The sequence below is a fragment of the Rutilus rutilus genome (assembly GCF_951802725.1).
Source record: "Rutilus rutilus genome assembly, chromosome: 9".
In the NCBI taxonomy this organism is placed as follows: Eukaryota; Metazoa; Chordata; class Actinopteri; order Cypriniformes; family Leuciscidae; genus Rutilus; species Rutilus rutilus.
The window spans coordinates 31,369,856-31,394,274 of NC_140223.1; the positions used below are offsets into that span (position 1 = coordinate 31,369,856).

The 24,419-nt window shown below is 38.6% G+C and overlaps 1 protein-coding gene across 2 annotated transcripts in view; it reads left to right on the top strand.

Annotated features, from left to right (window-relative positions):
* The first annotated feature begins 5,334 nt into the window (after positions 1 to 5,334).
* fat3a (FAT atypical cadherin 3a) overlaps positions 5,335 to 24,419 on the top strand; it is a 54,456-nt gene continuing 35,371 nt past the window's right edge. Inside the window, exons 1-5 of one of the 2 annotated variants that reach the window (XM_084419214.1) lie at positions 5,335 to 5,469; positions 9,195 to 9,470; positions 10,196 to 10,406; positions 10,877 to 14,986; positions 19,918 to 20,114. In XM_084419214.1, the coding sequence (XP_084275340.1) occupies positions 5,347 to 5,469; positions 9,195 to 9,470; positions 10,196 to 10,406; positions 10,877 to 14,986; positions 19,918 to 20,114 (4,917 nt within the window). In that variant the 5' untranslated portion in view covers positions 5,335 to 5,346. Of the gene's footprint in view, positions 5,470 to 9,194; positions 9,471 to 10,195; positions 10,407 to 10,876; positions 14,987 to 19,917; positions 20,115 to 24,419 lie in introns of those variants that run through there. The other variant, XM_084419213.1, reaches the window with a different exon arrangement.

Consider the following 24,419-nt stretch of genomic DNA (forward strand, 5'->3'; position numbering starts at 1 on the left):
GGGCAGCAGCAGCAGCTCATTTGCATTTAAAGGGATACACACAACATCGGCGTGATTTTTCTCACACCCAAATAGGGGCAAATTTGGCACGCTATAATAAATGATCTGTGGGGTAGTTTGAGCTAAAACTTTACAGACACATTCTGGGGACACCAGAGACTTGTATTAATAGGTCCCCTTTAAAAACGTGGAAATTATATACTTTTTGTGTCGACGCATTGACAATTTCAACTTTCCTGAGCATCAGTCGGGTCATCGCGCAGCCCTTATTGTCAAGTGTGTTTCTCTACCTGTCTTTCTCTCTCTACCTGTCTCTCTTTCTCTGTCTGTTTGTCTATGCATGTTTATCTCTCTCTTTCTGTCTGTCTTTCTCTCTCTATATATATATATTTATACAAGTTCAGCAGAACTGCTGTTGCTCTGTTGCTGTTTAACCATCAGCTAGCTCTGCTTTCCCATCATCCCTTGGTGTTGTGCTGTATTGCTTCTACATTATTGGTTGGGATGTGAATTTGGAGACAAGCGTCTCGATTCAAATGTGATTTAAATGTGCGTGTGATATTTTATTGAATGCATGCGTGTGTGTTGTGTTTACTGTGCAGTGGCGATAATGGTTTAATTTGTGCTTCCATCCATGTGTGTATGTGAGTGTGTGTTTTGTTTATGAGGTACCTAAAACCCTTCTGGCGGTCGTTGACCCAGCCTCATCATGTGCGGCCTGATTAAATGCGTCATTAAACAGCCAATCGAGTGTGGGTAAAGGTCAGGGGTCAACCAAGGGTTAGCTTGACAGACGAGAGAGAGCGTGTGAGGACAGCGAGGGTGGACGCTGATGAATGAAAGGGTGTGTAAGTGTGTGTATGCATGTGTAAGTGTATCTCTCTACCAGGTGTTACAGCAACAGGCGGCACGAGATGATTAATGCGCCCCGGGTAGAACGGGTGTGAAGAGGGAACATAACTCCCTGCCAAAACACACTTTCACCTCTGTTCACACTCACAGGCGTTCAAACACACTGATGCAACCACCTGAACCACATGCTAAAGTGATACTTCACCTATAAATGACAGTTCTGTCATTATGTCCTCATCCTTGTGTCGTTCCAAACCTGTGTAACTTTATTCTTCTGTGGAGCACAATGGTGGAGCTGCTTTTTGTCATACAACGAAAGGAAGTCGTGTCAGAAAGGGTTAAAAAAAAGCACCAGAAAAGTAGTGCACTGTATATTCCAAGTCTTTTGATAGTTTTGTGTGGGAAACAGACTGAAATTTAAGTCTCATTCGTGTTTGTTTGCATAGGGATGCACAAATATTACAATTTAATCTGATACCAATAAGCCAATAATTGTGTCCATGTTATCGCGATAACCGATAAATGGGCAATATCGTAAAACTAAACTACTTTGAAATAAAATAATACTTACAATTTTTTTTTTTACTTTTTTTACTGAATATTGCATATTATAATTGATTTATCCGTGCACATTATTTATTTTAATTTATGTAATCTTTAATCAAAATGACTTCCCCTCTCTCTTGCAGCTCACTGATGGCGTGAGGGCGGGGCTACCTGTCACTCACATGACATCCACCAATAGCAAACCACGACCATCCAATCAATTCCCCACTGACAAAATCAAGCCCCGCCCTACATTTGTTCTTGTTCGAGAAGCGGTTTCACTCTGATATACATCACAATAGGGAAGAAAAGACAATCGCAACTTCTGTTTCATGCCGGCATTAAAAAAGATGTGCACTCTTAATGGGAAAGAACTCTTTAATAGTGTTTTTAATGGTAGTATTCTTACGTTTTTAATGGCCATAGTCTATCATTGTCTTTTTAAGTTGTGCTGGAGAAAGGCAGAAGTAATATTAAAGCTACACTGTGTGATATTTTCCCCCATCTAGCAGTGAAATTGTATATGACTACCCAGTGAATATTAGTTTCTGTTCCTTTCAATTCTGAGGGCGTTTTTACGGAGCCCGGGAAGTCACCTGTGGGAGAAAAAAAAGCAGTCCGTCCGCTCAGTTTATAAGCCGTACTCACGAATTCTCAAACTGTTCCCTCGGTTTAATAAATCGTGCCCACAGATTAATAAACCGTACCCACGAGTTTCTAATCCGCGCTCTCAGATTTGTAAACCGTGCCTTCAGTTTTTGCAATCTGTACCCACAAATTCATAAACCGTGCCCACGCTTTCACAATCCGTTCCCACGGGTTTGTAATCTGTACTCACGGATTTGTGGCTCACTCTCATTTTAGAAGAACACGTTGTTAACGAATCTTATTGTATATTGTTTTATTGAATATTAAGTGGAATACATCAAATTGACATACGTCTGCATGCTTAAAGTGATTCTCAATTGTAGCGGGTATGGGTGGAATATACGATTTAATATGAATGACGTGCATCAAAATCTTTTGTTTTTGTGATAATCTTAGCACTTTATTATTATTTTCTAACCTGTATTATGACTGATATTTGACGAATTGCTTTGTTCATTTTTTTTGTAAGTTTTGGACAAAAGCATCTTCTAAATATGTAGCCTAAAATGTAATAATAATAATAATAATTATTATTATTATTATTAGTAGTAGTAGTAGTAGTAGTAGTAGTATTTGAGTTAATAACTATAAATGAGTTCACTTAAGACAGTAATATGTTTATCATAAAATAATTTATGAATGCTTTATTTTTAAGCAAAAATTATGCAAAAAATGTAGGCCTATTTTATCCCAAACTGTAAAAGGTTAGGTTATAGCCTATAATAATAAAGCATTTATAAATTATTTGATGACAAACATATTACTGTATTACTAAGTGAACTCGTTTATAGTTCATTTATAACTCAAATAATAATAATAATAATTATTATTATTATTATTATTACATTTTAGGCTACATATTTAGAAAAAAAATGTGTCCAAAGCGTAAAAAAAAATGAAAGCAATTTGTCAAATATCAGTCATAATACAGGTTAGAAAATAATAATAAAGTGCTAAGATTATCACAAATAAACAAAAGATTTTGATGCACGTCATTCATATTAAATCGTATATTCCACCCATACCCGCTACAATTGAGAATCACTTTAAGCATGCAGACGCAGTTAAGACAATTTGATGTATTCCACTTAATATTCAATAAAACAATATACAATAAGATTCGTTAACAACGTGTTCTTCTAAAATGAGAGTGAGCCACAAATCCGTGAGTACAGATTACAAACCCGTGGGAACGGATTGCGAAAGCGTGGGCACGGTTTATGAATTTGTGGGTACAGATTGCAAAAACTGAAGGCACGGTTTACAAATCTGAGAGAGCGGATTAGAAACTCGTGGGTACGGTTTATTAATCTGTGGGCACGATTTGTTAAACCGAGGGCTCCGTACGTTTTAACTCCTACGGTGGCCGTATTATTCCAAGATTAACATGGCTTCCAGTTTGACTTCGTCCATGAGTGTTCCTTCAAGTGATGAGGTTACTTTAGAAAACTATTACAAAGTGCATTTTAGTCAGTTAACATGTAGGTTATGACCTCTATGTAAAATGAATAATAGTTTTATGTTTTCGTTATTTTGGTACCATTTCATTGCTAATATCAGCTATCCCAAACGAATGCAAGCTCATGTTAGTAAAGTATCAGTGCTATCGTTATTCTGTATATTGAACGAGATTAATAGTGTAAGGCAATATTTACAGCATTGGCTACATCATTTTCCGTCTTCAGCAATCTTTCAAATCTGCCGGCAGTCGCGAGCAATCTCCCCCTCGCATTCGTCACGGTGTCACTGAGTGTAAAACGCGAAAGGCAAAGCTTGAATTTCCTGGTATGTCCCTCTTTGGCTAATGTATTTTCAAGATGGAGGCGCAACATGGCTGCCGCCATTCGAGCGACTCGCTCGTATGTATTATAAATGGCAGATTTTACGCTTACGAGAATACTTTATTGGTTGGTGGAAGTAATTACACATGAATGAGCACATATACTTTTGATAGAACAAAGTGTTTTTTTGCTAAGAATCAACTTAAAAAGTTACACAGTGTAGCTTTAAAATAGGGGGAATTACATACATGTAATTGGCTAATAAATATGGAATATCAGCCTTAATTAAAATAATTAAAAATAAATATTTTTAACAAGAACAATATTGTGCATCTGTGTCTTTATATATGCCAAGAAAAGAAATATGGAATATGGCAAAATGGGGGAAATTAAATGCATATTATTGGCCAATGAAAATGTAATATCTGCCAATAATGAAAATATATAAAAAATATGTTAATTATATAAATAAAAATGTAAAGAAAATTACAATATTAGATGACCACTAATATATTGGTAATATGTTGTGCATCCCTGCCTTTAAATATGCCACAAAAAGGCATTTGGCATCAGGATTGAATTATTATCAAAAAAATTTTTAGAGCAACAGTTGAGAGCTACGATTTACAGTGAATGATAACAAATTTTAGTTTGTTCACACATACTTATCATATGACTTAAAAAGGGTGGCCATGCATTTTTGGAGCTTGAATAACGATAGACATGTATATTTTGTCTTCCACGAAAGAAAGTAAGTCGGGATTGCTTCGACATTAGAGGGAGTAAATATTCACAGAGTTTACATTTTTGGGTCAACTCTCCATTATAGTCAACTTTTGCTGTGAGAAAACAGCCGTTTCTTCAATCTGTACGTTTGTTGTCTCTTCTGTTGGTGTTTAATGGTTCATATGCAGCTGATTCTGAGAGTACTTCTGTGTGTGAATGGGAGGCATGTGTTGCGTTAGACTGTTTGTGCTCTTGTGTAGAAATATAAAGACAAAGTCTTCGAAAATGGAGGAATCCTTTTAGTCATTAAAGTAGCACATACAAACACATGCATACATTACACATGTTAGTGTATATGTCTCCATATATTTGTGTGAGTGTGTTGTGAATGTAGTATGTGTGAATTAAAGTCTCTTGCATATGTGTGTCTATTGTGTTTTATATATGAATATGTAGATTATGTGCATTTTAAATGTGTGTTACACAGGGGTTGTGGTTTATGTGTGCATTGCATATGTGTGGTTTGTGTTGTGTGTTTGTGTGTGTGTATGATGAGGAAATCCCATCCTACTTATGTTTTGCACTTTAAAACCCTTTAGCGCCCCCGTTTGGTATACATGAGTATTACATTGGTGTACATGACTATTACATTGGTGTGAATTTGAATCTCTGTGTGTGATATCTGTGTGTGTGTGTGTGTGTGTGTGTGTGTGTGTGTGTGTGAGAGAGATATGGAGAGTTCTTGTGTTTAATCATGTTGTCTCTCTTCACGTAAGGCGGTGACGTGGACAGTATGTTTGACGTCGAGAAAGGTGTCGGAACTATCGTCATCGCTAAACCTCTGGACGCCGAGCAGCGATCGTTTTACAACCTCACTGTGGAGGTTACAGATGGGACTAATATAGCGTACACTCAGGTAAACACACAAACACACACACACACAGACAAAAAAACACAAAAAAAACATAATAATTAACTTTCATGGACACAAACATGATTAAGAGACTCACAATGTTCAGCTACAAAAACATAGCCTCACTAGTTAACAAATGTATATTTATTTAATATTTTGTGTTCATATTTTATTTATGTGTAAATAATATTTATATGCAATTATATGTAATCAGAATTTCTCTCCACTCGTACACCAATATTTTATATTCATTTTATATATTAATATGATTGATATTTATATAGATATATTAATATATACTTATATTATTTAATATTTATAATCAGCATGTCTCATTTGCCAATATTTTATATTAATATTATGTTAATATCATTTTTTTATATAAATTAATACAAATGTATTATATTAAATAATATTTATACTATAGTCAGCATGTCTCTCCTCTCATACACCAATATTTTATATTATTATATATTATAGAATAATATTATTTTATTTATAAAAATGTTTATTTATATTATTTAATCTTTATAATCAGCATTGCTTCCTACTCATATGACAACATTTTATATTAATAATGCGTGAATATAATTATTTATATAAATTCATATTAATGTATTTATATTAATGAATATTTATAGTCAGCATGCATATATATATATATATATATATATATATATATATATATATATATTATAGAATAATATAATTAATATTTTATTTTTAAAAATGTTTGTATATATGAAATTAATTAATATAATTTTTAATTCATTCAAATTATTAATAGTTAATATTTTTATTCATATTAAAATATTTATATTTATTTATAGCATTTTTTTTTTTTTTTCACTGAGCTTGTTCTACTTAATTAGAATTTGGCCAGACACGATCTTAAAAGGCAGAGCATAATGATGCTTCTATCTTTTGGGCACTTTTGATGTGCAGGGAAGCAGGTTTTGAGTGTGTGTGTGTGTGTCGTCCTGACAGCAGCTGTTTAGTCGATGATTGATGCTGATGTTTGATGGTGAGAGTTTGATTGATAGCGTCTGTCATCGTTCAGATTGCCTATCCCTGATGTCAAGGTCCCATCGGATTGATCGCTTCGTTGCCATAGATACGAGTCTTCGCGGTGTAATATGTGCGTGAAGGTCAGAGTTGAAAGGACACGATCCATCCCGAAAGGGAAAAAATGTGGGAGAGTGAGGAAAAAAATGAATGATCGATCCGGAGTAGAAGCTGCCGCAGTGTTTGGGGTGGGAGGCGCATTTATTCAGTTTATTCACTCACTGTACAAAGTAAATGAACACATACACACACACTGTGTCATGCACAAGAACGCAAACACAAAAGATAACTCATTTAAATTCAGTCAACTGCACTCATTTAACAACACTTTCGCGGACACACTCTCTGTTACATGCAAATGCACTCATTTAAAAATACAAAAACGATCTCACTTACTTTCATACACAAATACACATTCATTCACGGTCTGCGACACACACACACACACACACACACACACACACACACACACACACACACAGATGGATCTCAGCGTGTCTCCGCAAGGATGAGTGTGAGACGGAAGTACACGTCTGTTATTACTTTATAATTAGATCAGCCGACGCAGTTCGATCACAGACACACACACACACACACACACACAATCGTGTGCGCTCACACTGCCTGCGTGCTCCGACGACTGCTGTGGTTATTTATACAAGTTAGCGACAGCTGAGTACTTGCGTCAGACAATTGCATTTCAGGCAGCGTTCAGCATTCAACTTCGATTTGTTCAGACACTCATGGCGAGTCATGTTACTTTCTGACTCGTAAAGTCAATCAAAAACGAGGCTTCTTCGTTGCTTAGATGTGTTAAAATGGTGAATCATTCAGAATATGACCATGAATTTGAGTGTTATTTTAGTATTATTTCTGTACTATTCTTCTAGCATGTATTCATATTTTGAATAAACTTTTTTTTTAGTAATTGTGTTTCTTTTCTCATTTTATTAGTTTTTTTATATTTCTAATTAGCTTTCTAATATTTAACACTTTAGTTTTTGTCATTTCAGTATTTCAACATTTCTAACTTTTGTTTAGGTTTTTCATATAATATGATATTTTATTTCAGCTTAATAAAGCTCAACTGGTACTAAGAAAGTACAATCGAGTGCAACAGTCGGGTTACGGAAGTAAAAACTCCATTTATTCTCTCCATAAGGAAGTTGATTTTTAACAATAACTTCTACACTTTTAAAGACCTGCTGTGAGTTACGAGTTTGTTAATCAATGGTATTTGCTTCTGCTGATAATTTTAAAATAATTTTGTTTAACTGTGGAATTCCTGGCGAAAAACTACATTACCCATGACGCTGTACAGAAAATTACACCAATCAGAGAGTCGAAAAAGATCTTGTTAGCTCCGCCCACTCCCATGAAGCACTGCGAATGACGTATTCGAGTCAATCTCTCTACGCTCTCAAAATACTTAAATGTTTGTTTAAACATGCATATTTTGCAATAAACTTAAAATATATTGTTTGTATACATAATCAACATTTGTAAATGAGTAGTTTTATATTCCTCCGTCGTTTGTAATTCGATTATGCTGTTCGCAATGCTTCGTGGGATTGTAGTTCGTTCCCTCACTAAAGCCGTTACAGAGCCCTTCTACGGAGAGCCTGCCCACTCCCTATTAAGTCCTATTGTACCGAATTTTGGTTGTAGTTCCACCAGAGTTCCACTGGGGGCGATCGCCCATGAGTGCAGAATGAATGGGAGTCTATGGGGCTAGACGGCTAAATTTGTCTCTTTCACCCGATTGCCGTTGAGAAATCTCAGATTTGAGTGTAGGTTTTGCAAGTTCAACATGGGTTATAGGTCGAAAGTTGAATGAACGAGTACTTATGTCCTTTCGATTTCTTACAGGTTGAGTTGTTGTTGCCCATAACACGCTAGCATTCTGCTAATGAACGCTGATTGGTCAGTGAAGGACTGATTACGGCCAGAGATACCGCTTGATGGCATCGTGTCATCCGAAGCGGGACCAGAAACAAACAAAACAAAAAGTCGTCTAGCACGTGTGTTTACCTGTGTCAGCTGTGTTGTCGATGCCTCGAGAGAAAAGAAAGTGCAGAGCGCGAAAGCACCAAAGTGACTGAAGGATTGCCGTAAAGCAGTATCTCTGGTCGTATGATGTGTATGACGTCACTGACACTTTAAAAGACTTTTTAAAGCAAATAAGTGACTCTAAAAAATCTAACACCAGCAATGTGTAATTTCTTTGCATCTCCTTTCGAATACAACATTCAAATTACTAGACAAAAAATTATATCCTGAGAAAAGTGGATTTTGATGGGTATACTGCCATAGACCTCCATTCATTCTGCACTCGTCCTGTGAGCGCCCTCATCTGGAATCAAAGTGGAACTGCAACCATTTCAGAAGCCGGAAGTGTACTGAGAGTGAAACTTCACGTACTTTTTGGACATTCTCTGGCCGTTAAGTTCACAGTCTTGTACCTTTGTCTTTTTGTCCGATTTTGTGATTCACCTCGTAGCGGATTGGCTTGGTTCATGGTTTATAACTCTTTAACAAAGACCATTTTAAAATCCCTATGGGAAAAATGAATGGAAAAAATACTTCCGGAACCAGCGCCTCTAAAAAAAGGGGGCGGGCACTTTTGCACTATATTTCAGGTTGACTTCCTGTCTTTTTTACAGGTCCAGATTACCGTTTTGGACAACAACGACAACCCGCCAGTTTTTTCCCAGCCCACTTATGACATCACAATCACAGAGGACACGCCCCCGGATACAGAGGTGGTCCAGGTGTTGGCATCCGACCGCGACGAGCGTCACCGCTTGACCTTTAGCCTCCAGAGCAGCGTTGACCCCAGCAGCATGCGCCTCTTCCGCATCGACCCTAACAGCGGCGTCATCTACACGGCTCGCAGACTGGACCACGAGAGCCGAACACAGCACATCCTCACCATCATGGTAATCAGACAAGGCTTTCTTCATAATCACATAATCACACTAATGTTATGGTGACATTAATGACTTTCTTTAATTAATCTGTTTTCAATATAAAGGATAAAGACTTGGACCAGTAAGCAGCCTCATAGATATATAGATATAAATAGAAAATAGATTTTATTTTAGAGAGAACAATGTGACTCTCAATAGATAGATAAAACATAAAACAGGAGAGGTATTTGATTAGTGTTGGTAGTGTACATTCCCACAGATCTGCCTCCCTCCTCTCTCTCTTTAACGCTCTCCATGCTTGAGTGCAGGTATGACAGGAACAGGAGATTGCTCCTTGTGCTTTGGCAGCCGTCACTAGTTTAATGTTGTCTGCACCTGTGTCGTTTCTCCACTGTGATCTAATTATTGATCTGATCTGTATCACTCCTTGTTTCCGCACTCCCCTGACGAGGGTGAGAGACAGTGAGTGTCATATCTAATAAGCACATGGATATTCCTGCTGCCTGCAAACAGATGAAATTTGTTATTATAATCCGGAGAGAGATGTTATCCACTCCGTCTGGCAGTGAGCGAGTTTGAGTTTGGTGTGTGTGTGTGTGTGTGTGTGTGTGTGTTGCTCTTTGTTTGTGTTGGATATTGCTGTCTGTCTCAGACAGGGAATTCATTTTTGTTTCTAACCTACCTCTTTATTTATTTCTCTCGATCATTCTTGCTTTTTTTATTTTTTATACTAGGTGAAAGATCAAGAGTTCCCGTACAGACGTAGCCTTGCTCGTGTCCTGATCGGTGTGGAGGATGTGAACGACCACGCCCCTCTTTTCACCATGGTGATGTATGATGGACAGGTGTATGAATCAGCTGCTCTGGGATCGGCTGTTCTCACTGTGACTGCACTCGATAAGGACAAGGGCCAGAATGCACAAATCAGTTACAGCGTCGACTCAGGTATGCACACGCTCACATATACTACCAAAGTCTGGACATACTTCACTAAATGGACACACTTAACTCAATTTGTCTCATGACAAATTAATAATAAATGTAAATTGTGTTTACAAATATCTTATTACCAATTATTTGCTTTATTGAATTAATCTGTGCTCAAAAGTATGACTTGGACCAGTAAACATAGATCAATAGACATAAGCCATAAACCATAATTCATAAAGGTATTAATTTCTTTACCATCTATAAATATTCTTTATTTTTAATGGATAAGTTGGACTGTGAAGGAAAAGCCAGCATACATGGATCAATTTTTGAAGAAGCTGGAAAATAGTTTTCATTTAAAGTTTTTTTTTATTTTTTATTTTTACAACATATTTCCCATATTACCATTTTTTCCATCATTTTAATAACTGTATATTTGTAAGATCTTATTTTTCTTACTCTCTTTTTTTTCTCTTTCAATGTAGGGAACACAGGGAACACATTCCGGATTGATCCTGTTTTGGGCATCATCTCATTGGCTCGGGAACTGGAGCTGTCAAACATTGGTCACTACGTCTTGTCTGTCAAAGCAACTGATAATGGTTCTCCAGCATTATCATCAACAGCTGTCGTCCGAATCGCGGTCACCTTGTCCGATAACGCTGGTCCCAAGTTTCCCCAAAGTGAATATCAGGGGGAGATATCAGAGAGTGTCGCCATAGGAGCTTCAGTCATCACAGTAAACGCTTTAAGTCTCTCCACCCTTACCTACGATATTCGCCACGGCAATGGTCATAGGACATTCCGCATCAACCAGTACAGTGGAGTGATCACTACACAGAAATCACTGGACTTTGAGACGGTTTCTTCCTACGTGCTAATAGTCACGGCAAGCAACATGGCTGGACAGGCCTCAAATGCTACAATAACAGTTACAGTTCTCGACCAAAACGACAACGCACCGGTTTTCCAACAGCTGCATTACCATGGAAGTATCAGTGAAGGCGCTGGGCTTAACAGTGTTGTGCAGAGTGACAACGGTCAACCACTGGTCATACGAGCAACCGATGCTGACCGCAACCATAATGCCCTGTTAGTTTACCAGATCATGGAAGAATCTGCTAGGCGCTTCTTTGCAGTAGATGCCGGAACTGGATCCATAAGGACAATTGCTCCACTTGACCATGAAACCACACCTACATTTCGTTTCCATGTTAACGTCCGAGACAGTGGGAATCCTCAGCTCTCAGCTGAGCGGCCTGCAGAAGTGACTATTGAGGTGCAAGATGTTAACGACTGCCCACCTAAATTTTCCCAGGATTCCTATGAAGCTGTCCTTCTGCTCCCAACTTATGAAGGTGTAGAAGCCCTACAAGTTTTTGCTACTGATCCCGATGGTAATGGCCAGTCAGAGCTCACCTACTCATTGACAGACGGGAGCTTAGAACATTTCAGCATTGAGCCAAGTACTGGACTGTTGACTGTGAGAAACAGTACGTTTAGCAAAGAACGATTTCGCTTTAACATCCGCGTTTCAGACGGACGCTTTTCTAGCACCTCTCTGGTTACCATCCTGGTGCATGAGGCTTTGGACAGTGGGCTGGCTTTTACTCAAAATGCTTACAATTCCAACATTGAGGAGAACAATGGCAATATAACAACAGTTGCTGTGGTAACAGCATTAGGGAACAAGTTGAATGAACCACTGCGCTATACTTTGCTGAATGCAGGAGGGAAATTTCGCATCAGGCCAACTTCTGGTGCCATTGAAACTGTTGGAGTCCCATTGGACAGGGAGGAGAAGGAGGAATATGGACTTTTGGTGCAAGCGGGACGTGAGGAAGATCGTCTTCGTGTTGCAAGGGCGCTGGTCCGAGTTCAAGTCACCGATGTCAACGACAACGCTCCAGTTTTTGTTGGATTGCCATACTATGCTGCTGTGCAAGTAGAAGCGGAGCCTGGGACTGCAATTTTTCGAGTGACGGCAGTGGACCGAGACAAAGGACAAAATGGAGAGGTCAGCTACTTTCTACAGGATGAACTGGGACATTTCGAGATGGACCGTGTGAGCGGCGAGCTTCGCTTACGGAGAGCTTTCGAGGCTGATCTCTCCAGTGTGGAATATCAGGTTCTGGTGTTCGCCCGTGACATGGGAACACCACCTCTGTCCTCTTCAGTCACCTTTCCTGTTACTGTGGTAAACAGAGCAATGCCAGTATTCGACCGACCATTCTACTCTGTAAAAGTGAGCGAAGATATACCAGTATGGACTCCAATTCTGGGAATAAATGCCAGCAGCCCTGAAGGCCAGAGTGTCCTTTACACAATCAAGCATGGTGACCCTGGAACGCTCTTCTCCATTGGATTTGACACGGGGGTCATTAGTGTCATCTCTGCCCTCGACTATGAGACCAGCCCTGTCCACAGACTCATTGTTAGAGCAACGGACTGCCTCACAGGTGCTCGTGCAGAAGTGGACGTTGAAGTTACTGTTTTGGATGTCAATGACAACCCTCCAGTGTTTGAGCGGCCCTCGTACAAAGCCGTCATTTCAGAAACTGCCATGATTGGCACTGCAGCCTTGCAGGTGCTCGCAACGGACAGCGACTCCAAGAAAAACGCAGCTATACGGTACCAAATCATTCCAGACCATACCAACAGCACTGACCACTTCCACATTGACAGCAGCAGTGGTCTAATTCTGACCGCTCGCTCCCTGGACCATGAGACCATCCAGCGTTATGTGTTTCTTGTCAAGGCAACAGATAATGGCTTTCCCCCACTGAGCAGCGAAGTGTGGGTCACAGTCGATGTCACGGACACCAACGACAACGCTCCAGTGTTTAACCAACTGCTATATGAAGCCTCAATCAATGAGTTGGCACCCAAAGGGCACTTTGTAACATGCATACAGGCCTCTGATGCAGACCGCTCAGACGCAGAGCGCTTGCAGTATGGCCTGGTGTCTGGAAACGAAAGGATGCTGTTTGAGATAGATGCCGCCTCTGGTGTCCTCACCCTGAGTGGCCAGCGACGCATGCAGCGCATGCCTTCCGCCATCACCCTGAACGTAAGTGTTTCAGACGGTGTCTTTACCAGTACGGCGCAAGTGCATGTTAGAGTAGAGCGAGCTAATCTGCACACCCCCCAGTTCACCCAGGGCATGTACGAGGCTGATGTACGGGAAAACGCGCCAGTGGGATCAAAGGTCATCGCAATCAGGGCGCAAGATGCTGATCCTGGACCGTTTGGGGAAGTGAGGTATGTGCTGCTGTCAGATTCCGCTCGAGACTTGTTCAGTATTGATGGCAATGGACAAATTATGACTCTTGAGCGTCTGGACCGGGAAGAACAAAGTGAGATGGTGCTGTCCATTGCGGCTGTGGATGCAGGTGGCCGATCTGGATATTGCAGTGTCCGGGTCACTGTACTAGACGAGAATGACAACACTCCACTTTTTAGCGCCTCAGAGTACCATGCAAGTGTGCGGTCTGAGGTTGAACCAGGTACCCTTGTGATGCAAGTGCAAGCTTGGGATGTAGATCAAGGTGCCAACGGACAAGTGAGCTACAGTCTGTACAGTGAGGCCAGCCTGCAGGTTACTGAACTTCTGGATATCGACCCGGACAGTGGCTGGGTTGTCACCAAAGGCAACTTTGCCTCTTTGCGTGGGTCTGTACTATCCTTCTTCGTTAAAGCCTCTGATGGAGGTGCACCTGTTAAACATTCCCTTGTGTCAGTCTACATACATGTTTTGTCCGCTGATGCGCACATACCTTCCTTCAGCCAACCACAATTCTCCTTTACTGTGCCAGAGGACATGCCCATCGGTTCCTTGCTGGGTGCGGTGCATCTACACACCTCGACTAGCCACTCTTCCTTACCAGTAAGCTTCTCAGCGGTGATCGGACAGACTCCAGAGAGTAACAGTGATGGAGTGTTTGTGGTAGACAAAGAAAGTGGCACTATCAAACTTGACAAAGCACTGGACCGAGAGCTGACACAGGCCTATCATTTTAAAGTGATTGCAATGTTGCAGCAGGGACGGTTGGATGCTGTTTCGGCTGTGGATGTGGAGGTCAAAGTACAAGATGTCAATGATAACAAACCTGCGTTTGAGTCAGATATCTATGAGGCGTCAGTCACCGAGGGTCTTTCTCCTGGAACTAGGATTCTTCAAGTGCGAGCTTTGGATCCTGATTGGGCAGCTAATGGTCAGGTGACGTACAGTCTTGCTCCACCTGGGTTGCTTGGTGGCTCTGGCGGTGAGGACATTGAAGAGCATGGTGCCTACTTTACAATTGACAGCAGCTCTGGTTGGATATCGACTCTGAAAGGGCTGGACCATGAACAGAGCCCAGCCCACAGTCTTACAGTCTGGGCATTTGACCTTGGCGATCCTGCAAGCCAGTCGTCCTCAACTACTATAACTATAGCAGTGAGCGACTCCAATGACAACGTACCGCAGTTTCTTCAGCCCCGTTACTTCGGAAGTGTACGGGAGAGTGATGCACCTGGTGAAGTGGTGGCAGTACTTAACACGAGGGACAATGACAGCTCACCTGGAAACCGACAAGTCACCTATCATATTACAGGTAAGAACTTTTGGAACTGGCAAAAAATGATGTTATAATGATGTTAAAAATCTTTATAAATCAATATACATTTTCTTGAGAAGCAACACTGAGTAAGATGCTTAAGGGATAATTCACACAAAAATAAAAGTTATGCCATCATTTACTCACCCTACTGTCGCTCCAAACCTGTTTGACTGAATGACTTCTGTGGTACAGAAGGTACATACAATGAAAGTCAATGGGGGATCACTGTTGTTTTGGACGATACTGACTTTCATTGTATGGACAAAAACTCAATATTCAATATTCCTCAGAATGTCTTTGAATTTCACAGAAGAAAAAAACCTGGTATGGGTTTGGAATGACAATGAGGTTAAATGAGTAAATGAGAGAATTTTTCTATTTCAGCTACCCCCATTTTTTCATGTGCATAAAATCAAGCAACAACCATGCAGTTTCTTTAGACAATCATTGGTTCCAGCTTAACAATGCTCCGTACACAAAAAAAAAACATCCATAAAGAAATACAGAGAGAAGACAAACGGTCTTTTCATGCACAAGGTTTTGAAAATGTTCAACGAGCACATATAGTTTTGATGCCCTAATACCTTACCATGCAGTATAACTCTGTGTGTGTGTGTGTGTGCTCTCAATCTAAACATAGCCTGATTTTCTCAAGCCCTGTTCTGCATGTAAGCATAATGTAGAACAACGCTATTATAGAATGTCAGAAGTCCACAGTAATTACACCTCATTCATCCTTTCCTGATAATGGATTATTCGCTCTAGGGCTACCAGCCGGATTTTGCGGGTGGATGCAGACTTATTCTTGCTGGAGAGCAAAACCACACTTGTTTTATAAGGATTTTATTAAAGCTGTGATGCAACTGCATGCAAATTATACTGGTGCGGATTTGTGATAGGCAAGCGCAACTCTTCACTTCTCGAAACATAATACAGTGGTATTTCCGAAAGCAGTAGTTTAGGTGGATAGTGTCTTTCAAAAGGGCAAATATAAAACTCCTCCTTATCAGCATCTAGCTCAGCCAGCTTTAAAAAAAAATTATATTCAGGCAGTGTAGAACACCTTGCTTGGTGACAAGAAACAGATTGCACACACCATCACGCACATACACACCTTGCACATGCTCCTAAGCAGCACACACTTGTAAATTAGGCGCTCAGAAACTCATAACATTGAATTAGGGAGCTGCCTTGTTCTATAATTCATGCTTTTTTCACACACGCACACACACAAACGCAGAAACACACTTCTTGGCCTGAACAGAATTTCGATTAAGCTCAACCTTTATGCTGTGATCATGATTTAGACTGCCACCAGCAGGAGCAGTATTTTTAACAAGATTTACCACGCACAACACTCACTCACTCACACACACACACACACACACACACACACACACACACACACACGCACAAAGGCTCTGACTCTTTACTTAATTGCAGCCCACAGCATTGAAACTAAAGTAAACATTGTGACACTAGCAGTTTAGATGCTAAATGTTGGCTAATTGTTGTTTGTGTTGTACCAAGGATTGTTTTCTGAATATTGAATTCTCTGTTGTGTCTAAAAATCCATATATATAATAGTAATATAAATAAATGTAAAATATAATCAATATCTAATGAAGTAAATAAAAATAAGTAAAAATATATTTGTGTGAACACACACACACATATATATATATATATATATATATAGTTTTGAAGCCTAAAAGATTAAAAGATCTCTAATCACTGTATTTGCATGGAAAGGATTTCAGAGAGAAAGTCATACACGTTTGAATTTTTATATTTGAGTGAACTATCCCTTTAATTAAATCATAGCCCACAGCATGTAAACTAATGTTAACTTTATGACACAAGCCTTTGTGTAGTTGGCATGTGTTCTACTGAGAATAGCTCTCTCTCTCTCTCTCTCTCTCTCTCTCTCTCCTCTCAGACCCTCGTCGTCTGTCTCCTTCCCTGCAGTCCACACTTTCATAACGTTTAAATCCTCTAGTTCAAGACAAACTCAAAGGTCAAACAGACTCTAATACACTTCTCTCAGCCCAGCGGCACAAACTGGCTCAAAGAACCGCACACCGTATCATAATACACACCAGAGGGAAAGAACGAGACAAATATACAAACAGATTTGAGCTTACATCTTTACTCTCCTTAGGAAACAAAAGCATTGTGGGTAAACTCACCTCTCGGGGTATTTTACTGCTGTGTTCAACAGAGCACAGCGCAATTAAACAGTAAATAGTTACTCAATGGTAGTTAATTAGATCATTTGAACTTTTATTTAGAGGTTTGCTGAAAGTCGTTTAAGGGTTCATAAAGGATATCTTAAACCTTGTTAGACCAGCAAACTGCGTATCTCATTTTAACAGCAGTGCCGAATATCTCCTCCGTAACAGCTAAGATTTACCAGCCGTTAAATAGCTCTTCGTGTTGCTGTCTCGTAAAGGTGAAAGTTCACTGCAGAAACACTAATCGACCAGAACTGACGTTAAACGGCTTTAAACACATCAGTTCAATTTAACTGCTTAACAAGAAGTAATAAATATGCTGTTTTGAGAGAAATATCTTATGAATTTGTATATATTTAGTTGATTTTCAAACCTGCCATAAAGACTGTGTGATAACACTTTACAATAAGGTTTCGTTAGTTAACATTAGTTAACATGAACTCATAATGAACAGCACTTCTACAGCATGATCAATATTTGTTAATTTCAACATTTACTAATACATTATTAAAATCCAAAGTTGTATTTGTTAAAGGGGTCATATAATGCCATTTTTGTACAAGCTAATATGATTCTTTAGGGTCTAAATTAAAAGTTTGTAATATACTTTAATTAAAAATTCTCATTAGTATTGTAAGAAAACACTAATTTTACCTGGTCAAAAACAGCTCTGTTTTCAGCACGCTGTTTAAGTGCATGTGTCTTTAAATGATAATGAGCTTTGCTCACCCCGCCCCTCTGTTCTGTGCGTACACCGTTTGAAATAATAACACAATAACCATAACGCGTTGTTCATTATAAACGTGGGATTATGAATTATATCTGATGACAGACAGCTTGCTCACGATCGGGGGCGGGTCTGTGTTGAAACGCTGCTGTCAATCAACAATCGTGGGAGGGGCGTCCGACCGTGTGACGTCACTAGGCTTGATTTGAGATGGGGGAAAACATATAAGGAGATTTAAAAAAAAAACACTGGATGGATTTTTATCATTTTATGATGGTTGTGTACAGGCACTGCCAACACACATTCCAGTACAATCAACTTGTAAAAGTGCATGTACCATTATATGACCCCTTTAACATTAGTTAATGCACTGCGAAGTAACATGAACAAACAATGAACAGCTGTGTTTTTATTAATTAACATTAACCAAGATTAACAAATACAGTAACAAATGCATTGCTCATGGTTAGTTCATGTTAGTTAATACATTAACTAATGTTAACAAATGAAACCTTATTGTAAAGTGTTACCGAGTGTCTGATCAGATGAAGTACCACCTTTATTCAATTAATTTTTTTTGTCGTCCAATTAAGTCCAATTCTATTCACATTCAATTTATTTCAACAATATTTTTATTTTATTTGTTCGTTATTTTTCTCCAAGCACCCATACATTCATAACAAACGTTTAATGCATCTTCAGAATATTTGTATACACTTAAAAATGACTCGCTGTCATTGCATTATACACTACCAATTAAAAGTTTGGGGTCAGTTAGAGTTTTTCATGTTTTTGCATTTATTTGATAAAAAAAATACAGTAAAAATAGTCATATTTTTAAATATTATTACAATTTAAAATAACTGTTTTCTATTTGAATATATTTTGAAACGTAATTTATTCCAGTGATCAAAGCTGAATTTTCAGCATCATTACTCCAGTCTTCAGTGTCACATGATCCTTCAGAAATCATTCTAATATGATGATCTGATCCTCAAGAAACATTTCTGATTATTACTGTCGATGTTAAAAACCACTAATACATTTTAAGGATCATTTAACAAATAAAAAGTTTAAAAGAACAGCGCTCATTTAAAATACAAATCTTGTGTAACATTTTAAATGTATTTACTGCCATCAATTGAATGCATCCTTGCTGAATGAAAGTGTTAAAAACCATACTGAACAGTAGCCTAGTGTATAATGCTTTTTTCAACAACAACAAAATATAATAAAAATCAAACATCATGAGATTTGAAATGATAAATGACAAATGGTTGCATTATACACATCAGAAGCTTTGGAGCCATTGCTTATAAAGCACAGAAAAAGCATGCAGCTTGTCGAAGTCACGCTAAACAGCCCCTCAACTAAGTGAGCGAGAGCGTGGGATGAGAGAAATGAAGTCGGAAGGCGTCCAGGCCTTTGTTGACGCGTCTCAGATAGGAGCTGTTCTGTGTTATATCAGCCCCCAGCTGAGTTAAATTACTCTCTTTATTAGATGAATAAGGCAGCGCGTGTTTGTACTATGAGTGTACAGTAATTGGATGCTTGTCAACGCGGCTGCTTTGATTATAGAGTCGTTTCCATTTAACTCTCGCTCTCATTTTTTCCCTCTTTTTTTTTTCTTTCCACCTCTGTCTGCTTGAGGTTTAAAAGATGACCTGTCCTAATGAGCCGGGTAGGGCTTCAGTACGCGTGATAAATCTGGCAGGCGTAATTGATGGCAGTGGTGATCATTTAAATGTGAATAAAAATAACTGATTATTACAATTCATACTAATGAGCGTGCCATCATTGAGAGGACTAATGGAGGTTATTAAGACACGCAGATAATCCTGGAAGTGAGCGTGTGTTGTGTTACAATCGGTAGTGGATTTTATTGCTGCTTAAATTATCACAGACTATTAAGAGATTAAGTGTCCGGTGTAATCTCTTGTGTGTGTGTGTGTGTGTGTGTGTAGGTGGGAACAGAGGCGGCGTGTTCGCTCTGGGTCTGGTTCAGGGAGAGTGGAAGCTGTACGTTAAGCGACCGTTAGACCGCGAGGAACAAGAACGGTACCTTATCAACGTGACGGCGACAGACGGACTTCACGTGTCCTTGGCAAACGTAGAGGTCATGGTCATGGACACCAACGACAACAGTCCCGTCTGTGACCCGGTGAGTAAAACATTTAACCCTGCAAAGCCTACGGTGTCGTATTTGATATGCCTCTATATTATCAACATGATCAAAACGGTTTGAAAACCTGCTGAACACATGCCTTCTGTCTTCATTTTTTTACTCGCAACTAACCGTTCGCAAAGACCCGCCCCCTTTAGTTACTGTTCTGTCCGACAAGCCATGCTGCTCTCACGCCACATCATGTTCTCACACAGTGAAAAATACATTGCGGAGCAGAGAGGACACTGTCTACGCTCCGACAGACAGGACAGACCAGGTTACTTTGGATATAAAAAAAATCTCAACTTTCAAATGTGGGTAATTTTTTTAAGATATTTAAACAATAAATACCGTTTTGTGGCTCTTTAAGGTGAGACACTACAGGTGAATAGGGTAAATTTTTTAAATAATAGATATCACCATGAAACGTCCTCAGTTGATTACTTACACAAGTATGTAAAAAAAATGTATTACAAGTTTTAGAAATTTGTATGTTTAATTATGCAAATTAGGCATTATCTCATTAAATATGCACGATTTTGCATATATTTTCGGTAGATCTGAACATATGATAAAGCCAGGTGCAAAATTCTTTTTTCATTTTGATTACACACAAGATGAAAAAAAAATTTGCAGAGGGATTTCAGGATATATTCTTTCATTACCTAGGAAATCAAAATATACTGTCCATAGCGATCAAAATCGATTTTCGACATATTTTTTTGATTAAAATATCTTCAGAATACTGCTAAGTGTATAACTGGAAAGTTTGGTTTACACAGGTGCTACATAGGCTGAGATGTTTGTACTGGAGAATGACAAAAAAAATATTTTGAGAAAACGGCAGTTAAAGATTTAAATAGCTCTAAATGAGATTTCGTCGTTAGCTTTAAATCTCCCTTTGGACATTCACGATTGGTTACTGATAGAAAGGAAATGCCCATATTTGGGTTACATAGCGTTGTGCAGGAGACTCAGAGCTTTACAACGATACCGGTCATTCTTGGTAAATTCGGGAGAAACTTACTGCCGCAAGTAAACAAAATGTAATAAAATAAACATCTTAATGTATATTTTCAACATTTTCTTTCTAGCAGCTTGAAAGAACACATATTGAAGGAGTAAACTAGCCCAAAATCTCAAAACTGACCACTGCATGAAAAATCTATGTTTTTGTCTGCTGTGTCTCGCCTTAATGTGTCGTGACAGATCGCTTTAGAGCCTCAGTTAAAGGGATAGTTCACTTTGAAATTAATTTTTGATATGTTTTAGCTTACCTCAAGGGCATCCAAGATGTAGGTGTCTTTGTTTCCGCAGTAGTTTCAATTTTGATATTTTTAGGTCAAACCGTTCTTGTCTGTCAGTCATATAATGCATGTCGATGGTCACTGTCTCAAAACACAAGCACAGAGTCCAAATTAAAACAATTCCCCATCGTCCAAATGAAACAATTCCCCATCTTAAGTACACATTGATGGCCTAAGACACGAAACGAGCGGTTTGTGTGAGAAAACGAACAGTATTTATATCGTTGTTATCTCTTGAAAACAGCACACGTCCAAATGATCTGACGGCGCGGGCGGGTATAGATATATACATAGATGTCGCCTTGGCTACGGTTTCGTTCCAATGAACTGCAGTAGCGAAGGCGACATCTAGTGTATACATCTATACCTGCCAGCGGGCGGGTATAGAGATATACACTAGATGTCGCTTGGCTACGGTTTCGTTCCAATGAACTGCAGTAGCCAAGGCGACATCTATGTATATATCTATACCCGCCCGCGCCGTCAGATCATTTGGACGTGTGCTGTTTTCAAGAGATAACAACGATATAAATACTGTTCGTTTTCTCACACAAACCGTTTGTTTCGTGTCTTAGGCCATCAATGTGTACTTATGATGGGGAATTGTTTCATTTGGACGTGGGGAATTGTTTTAATTTGGACTCTGTGCTTGTGTTTTGAGACAGTGACCATAGACCTGCATTATATGACTGACAGACAAGAACGGTTTGACCTAAAAATATCAAAATTGAAACTACTGCGGAAACAAAGACACCTACATCTTGGATGCCCTTGAGGTAAGCTAAAACATATCAAAAAATAATTTCAAAGTGAACTATCGCTTTAAAGCTGCCTAGTGAACCGATCATCTCTTCCTTCTAGTTAATTTATAGCATCAAATAAACATGAATGAACATCAGAAGGAATGTTGTTTCAACTGTGGAAAGACGTCAGTACATACCATTTTTCAAGTTCAAATCCACCGACTTTAATCTACTAACTCTCCTGACTGCTTTGTCGAACAAAATGGCGGATTCTGCGGATGGCGGATTATGACTGGTCAGATTGCCTGTCAATCAAACCTCCCTGCGAAGGTTGAATTGGCATGAGGGCAGTTGCGTTTTAGACCATGTGATTTTGAGTGTAACGCTGAGCGGTGGGATATTTTGCTAATAAAATGATCGTGCAATAAGAATAGCTTGAGAACTTTATTATGTCTGCTCTCTCGGTATCATCATGTGAACTTTTATTACGTGTTACGCATGCGCAGTAAGGTGATTTTAAGCTTTTTCAGATGTTTCAGTGTGGATGAGAAACTTTAGGAAAACATTTTGAAGCATTTTGAAATCAAAATATAGTTTTTAAATGTATCCGGATTAATGTAGCCTTACACTTATATATATATATATATATATATATATATATTGCTGTTTTTTAGTTTGTTAAAAATCTAACCAGTGCATTTTTTGAGCATGTTTGCTTGGCAGTTTCAAATCTACATGGTAAACCTGAATGATTACAAGCCACACCAGGAATATTTTTGGAACCAGTGAGTCCACTTACAGCTGCCAAGAAGTTCAGGAGAAATGATCTATGAGCATAAAACATGACCTTGTTCAAATGAGGTCAAGCAGAAAATTAGGTCAGTCTGTTTAGCAAGGGCATTTAGGTTAAGTCTCAAAACTTATCGAGCTGCCTAGATACAGTATGCAGCATTTTTTAGCATTATAGGTGCATCATTTTGGAGCAAATCAATAATAAAATGTTCATGCATGAAAGAAACATTTAAACACTTTTTTTTTAGGCTATAATGTGCCTACTTGCCCAAAAAATTATAATCAATGCAATAAGTGCACCTAAAATGGCCAAAACGTTCAAATCAAATATTCAGACATACCAATGATGCAAAAAAATTATCACATTAAAAGTTTGAATGTGCCTAGTGACCAAAAGCATGTAAAATTTTAGAAATGTTCAAATCAGATATTCAAATGTGCCCACGATGGACCAAAACAATTAAATCATGTGTTCATGTGTGCCTATAATGGCCAATAATGATTGAATTGAACATTTGAATGTTTCCAATAATAGCCAAACATGTTTGAATGCACATAAGATGGCCCAAAACTATTAAATCAGATGTTCATGCATGTCTATAATGGCCAATAATGATTGAATTGAACATTTGAATGTTGCTATAATGGCCAAAAATGATCAAATCAGATTGAAAGGATCATTTGCAAATTGGCTAGAAATGATCTAATTGAATTTTTGAATCTTCCTACTGACCTAAAACATTTGACTGCCTCTATCATACGATAAAACGACTAGAATGGCCAAAAATGATCCAATTGAATGTGTCTGTGATGGCCAATCATGTTTCCATGCACCTATAATGGCCGAAAATGATCAAATTGAATATTTGAATGTACCTGCAAATTGTCCAAAAACATTTTCTTGCACATATGATGGCTAAAAATGTTCAAATGTGAATATGATGGCCAGAAATGATTGACTTTTGAACATTTGAAAGTGGCTGTGAAGGCCAAAAACGTTTGCATGCACTTGTAATGGGCAAGAAACAAAACAAATCAAATCAAATCAAATCAAATCAAATCAGATGTTTCTGTACCTATAATGGTATTGAAATTAATGTTTGATTGTACCTACGATGGCCAAAAATGTTCCAAGCAACTGTTTAAATGTGCCTACAAGAGTTGAAAACATTCAAATCAAAGCACATTGAAAGGCCAAAAATGCACCTGTGATTGCTTAAAACAATTAAATCATGTTTTTTTATGTGCTTACAATGGCCAAAATGATTGAATTGAACATTTGAATGTTCCTTTAATGCTCTTAAAAACGTTCAAATCAGATATTGAAGCATGTACATGATGGCCAAAAATGATTGAATTGAGCATTTGAATATGCCTACAATGGCCAAAAATGTTTGAATACACCCATGATGTCCAAAAACGATGAAATTAGATGTTCAAATGTGCTGACAATGTTCAGA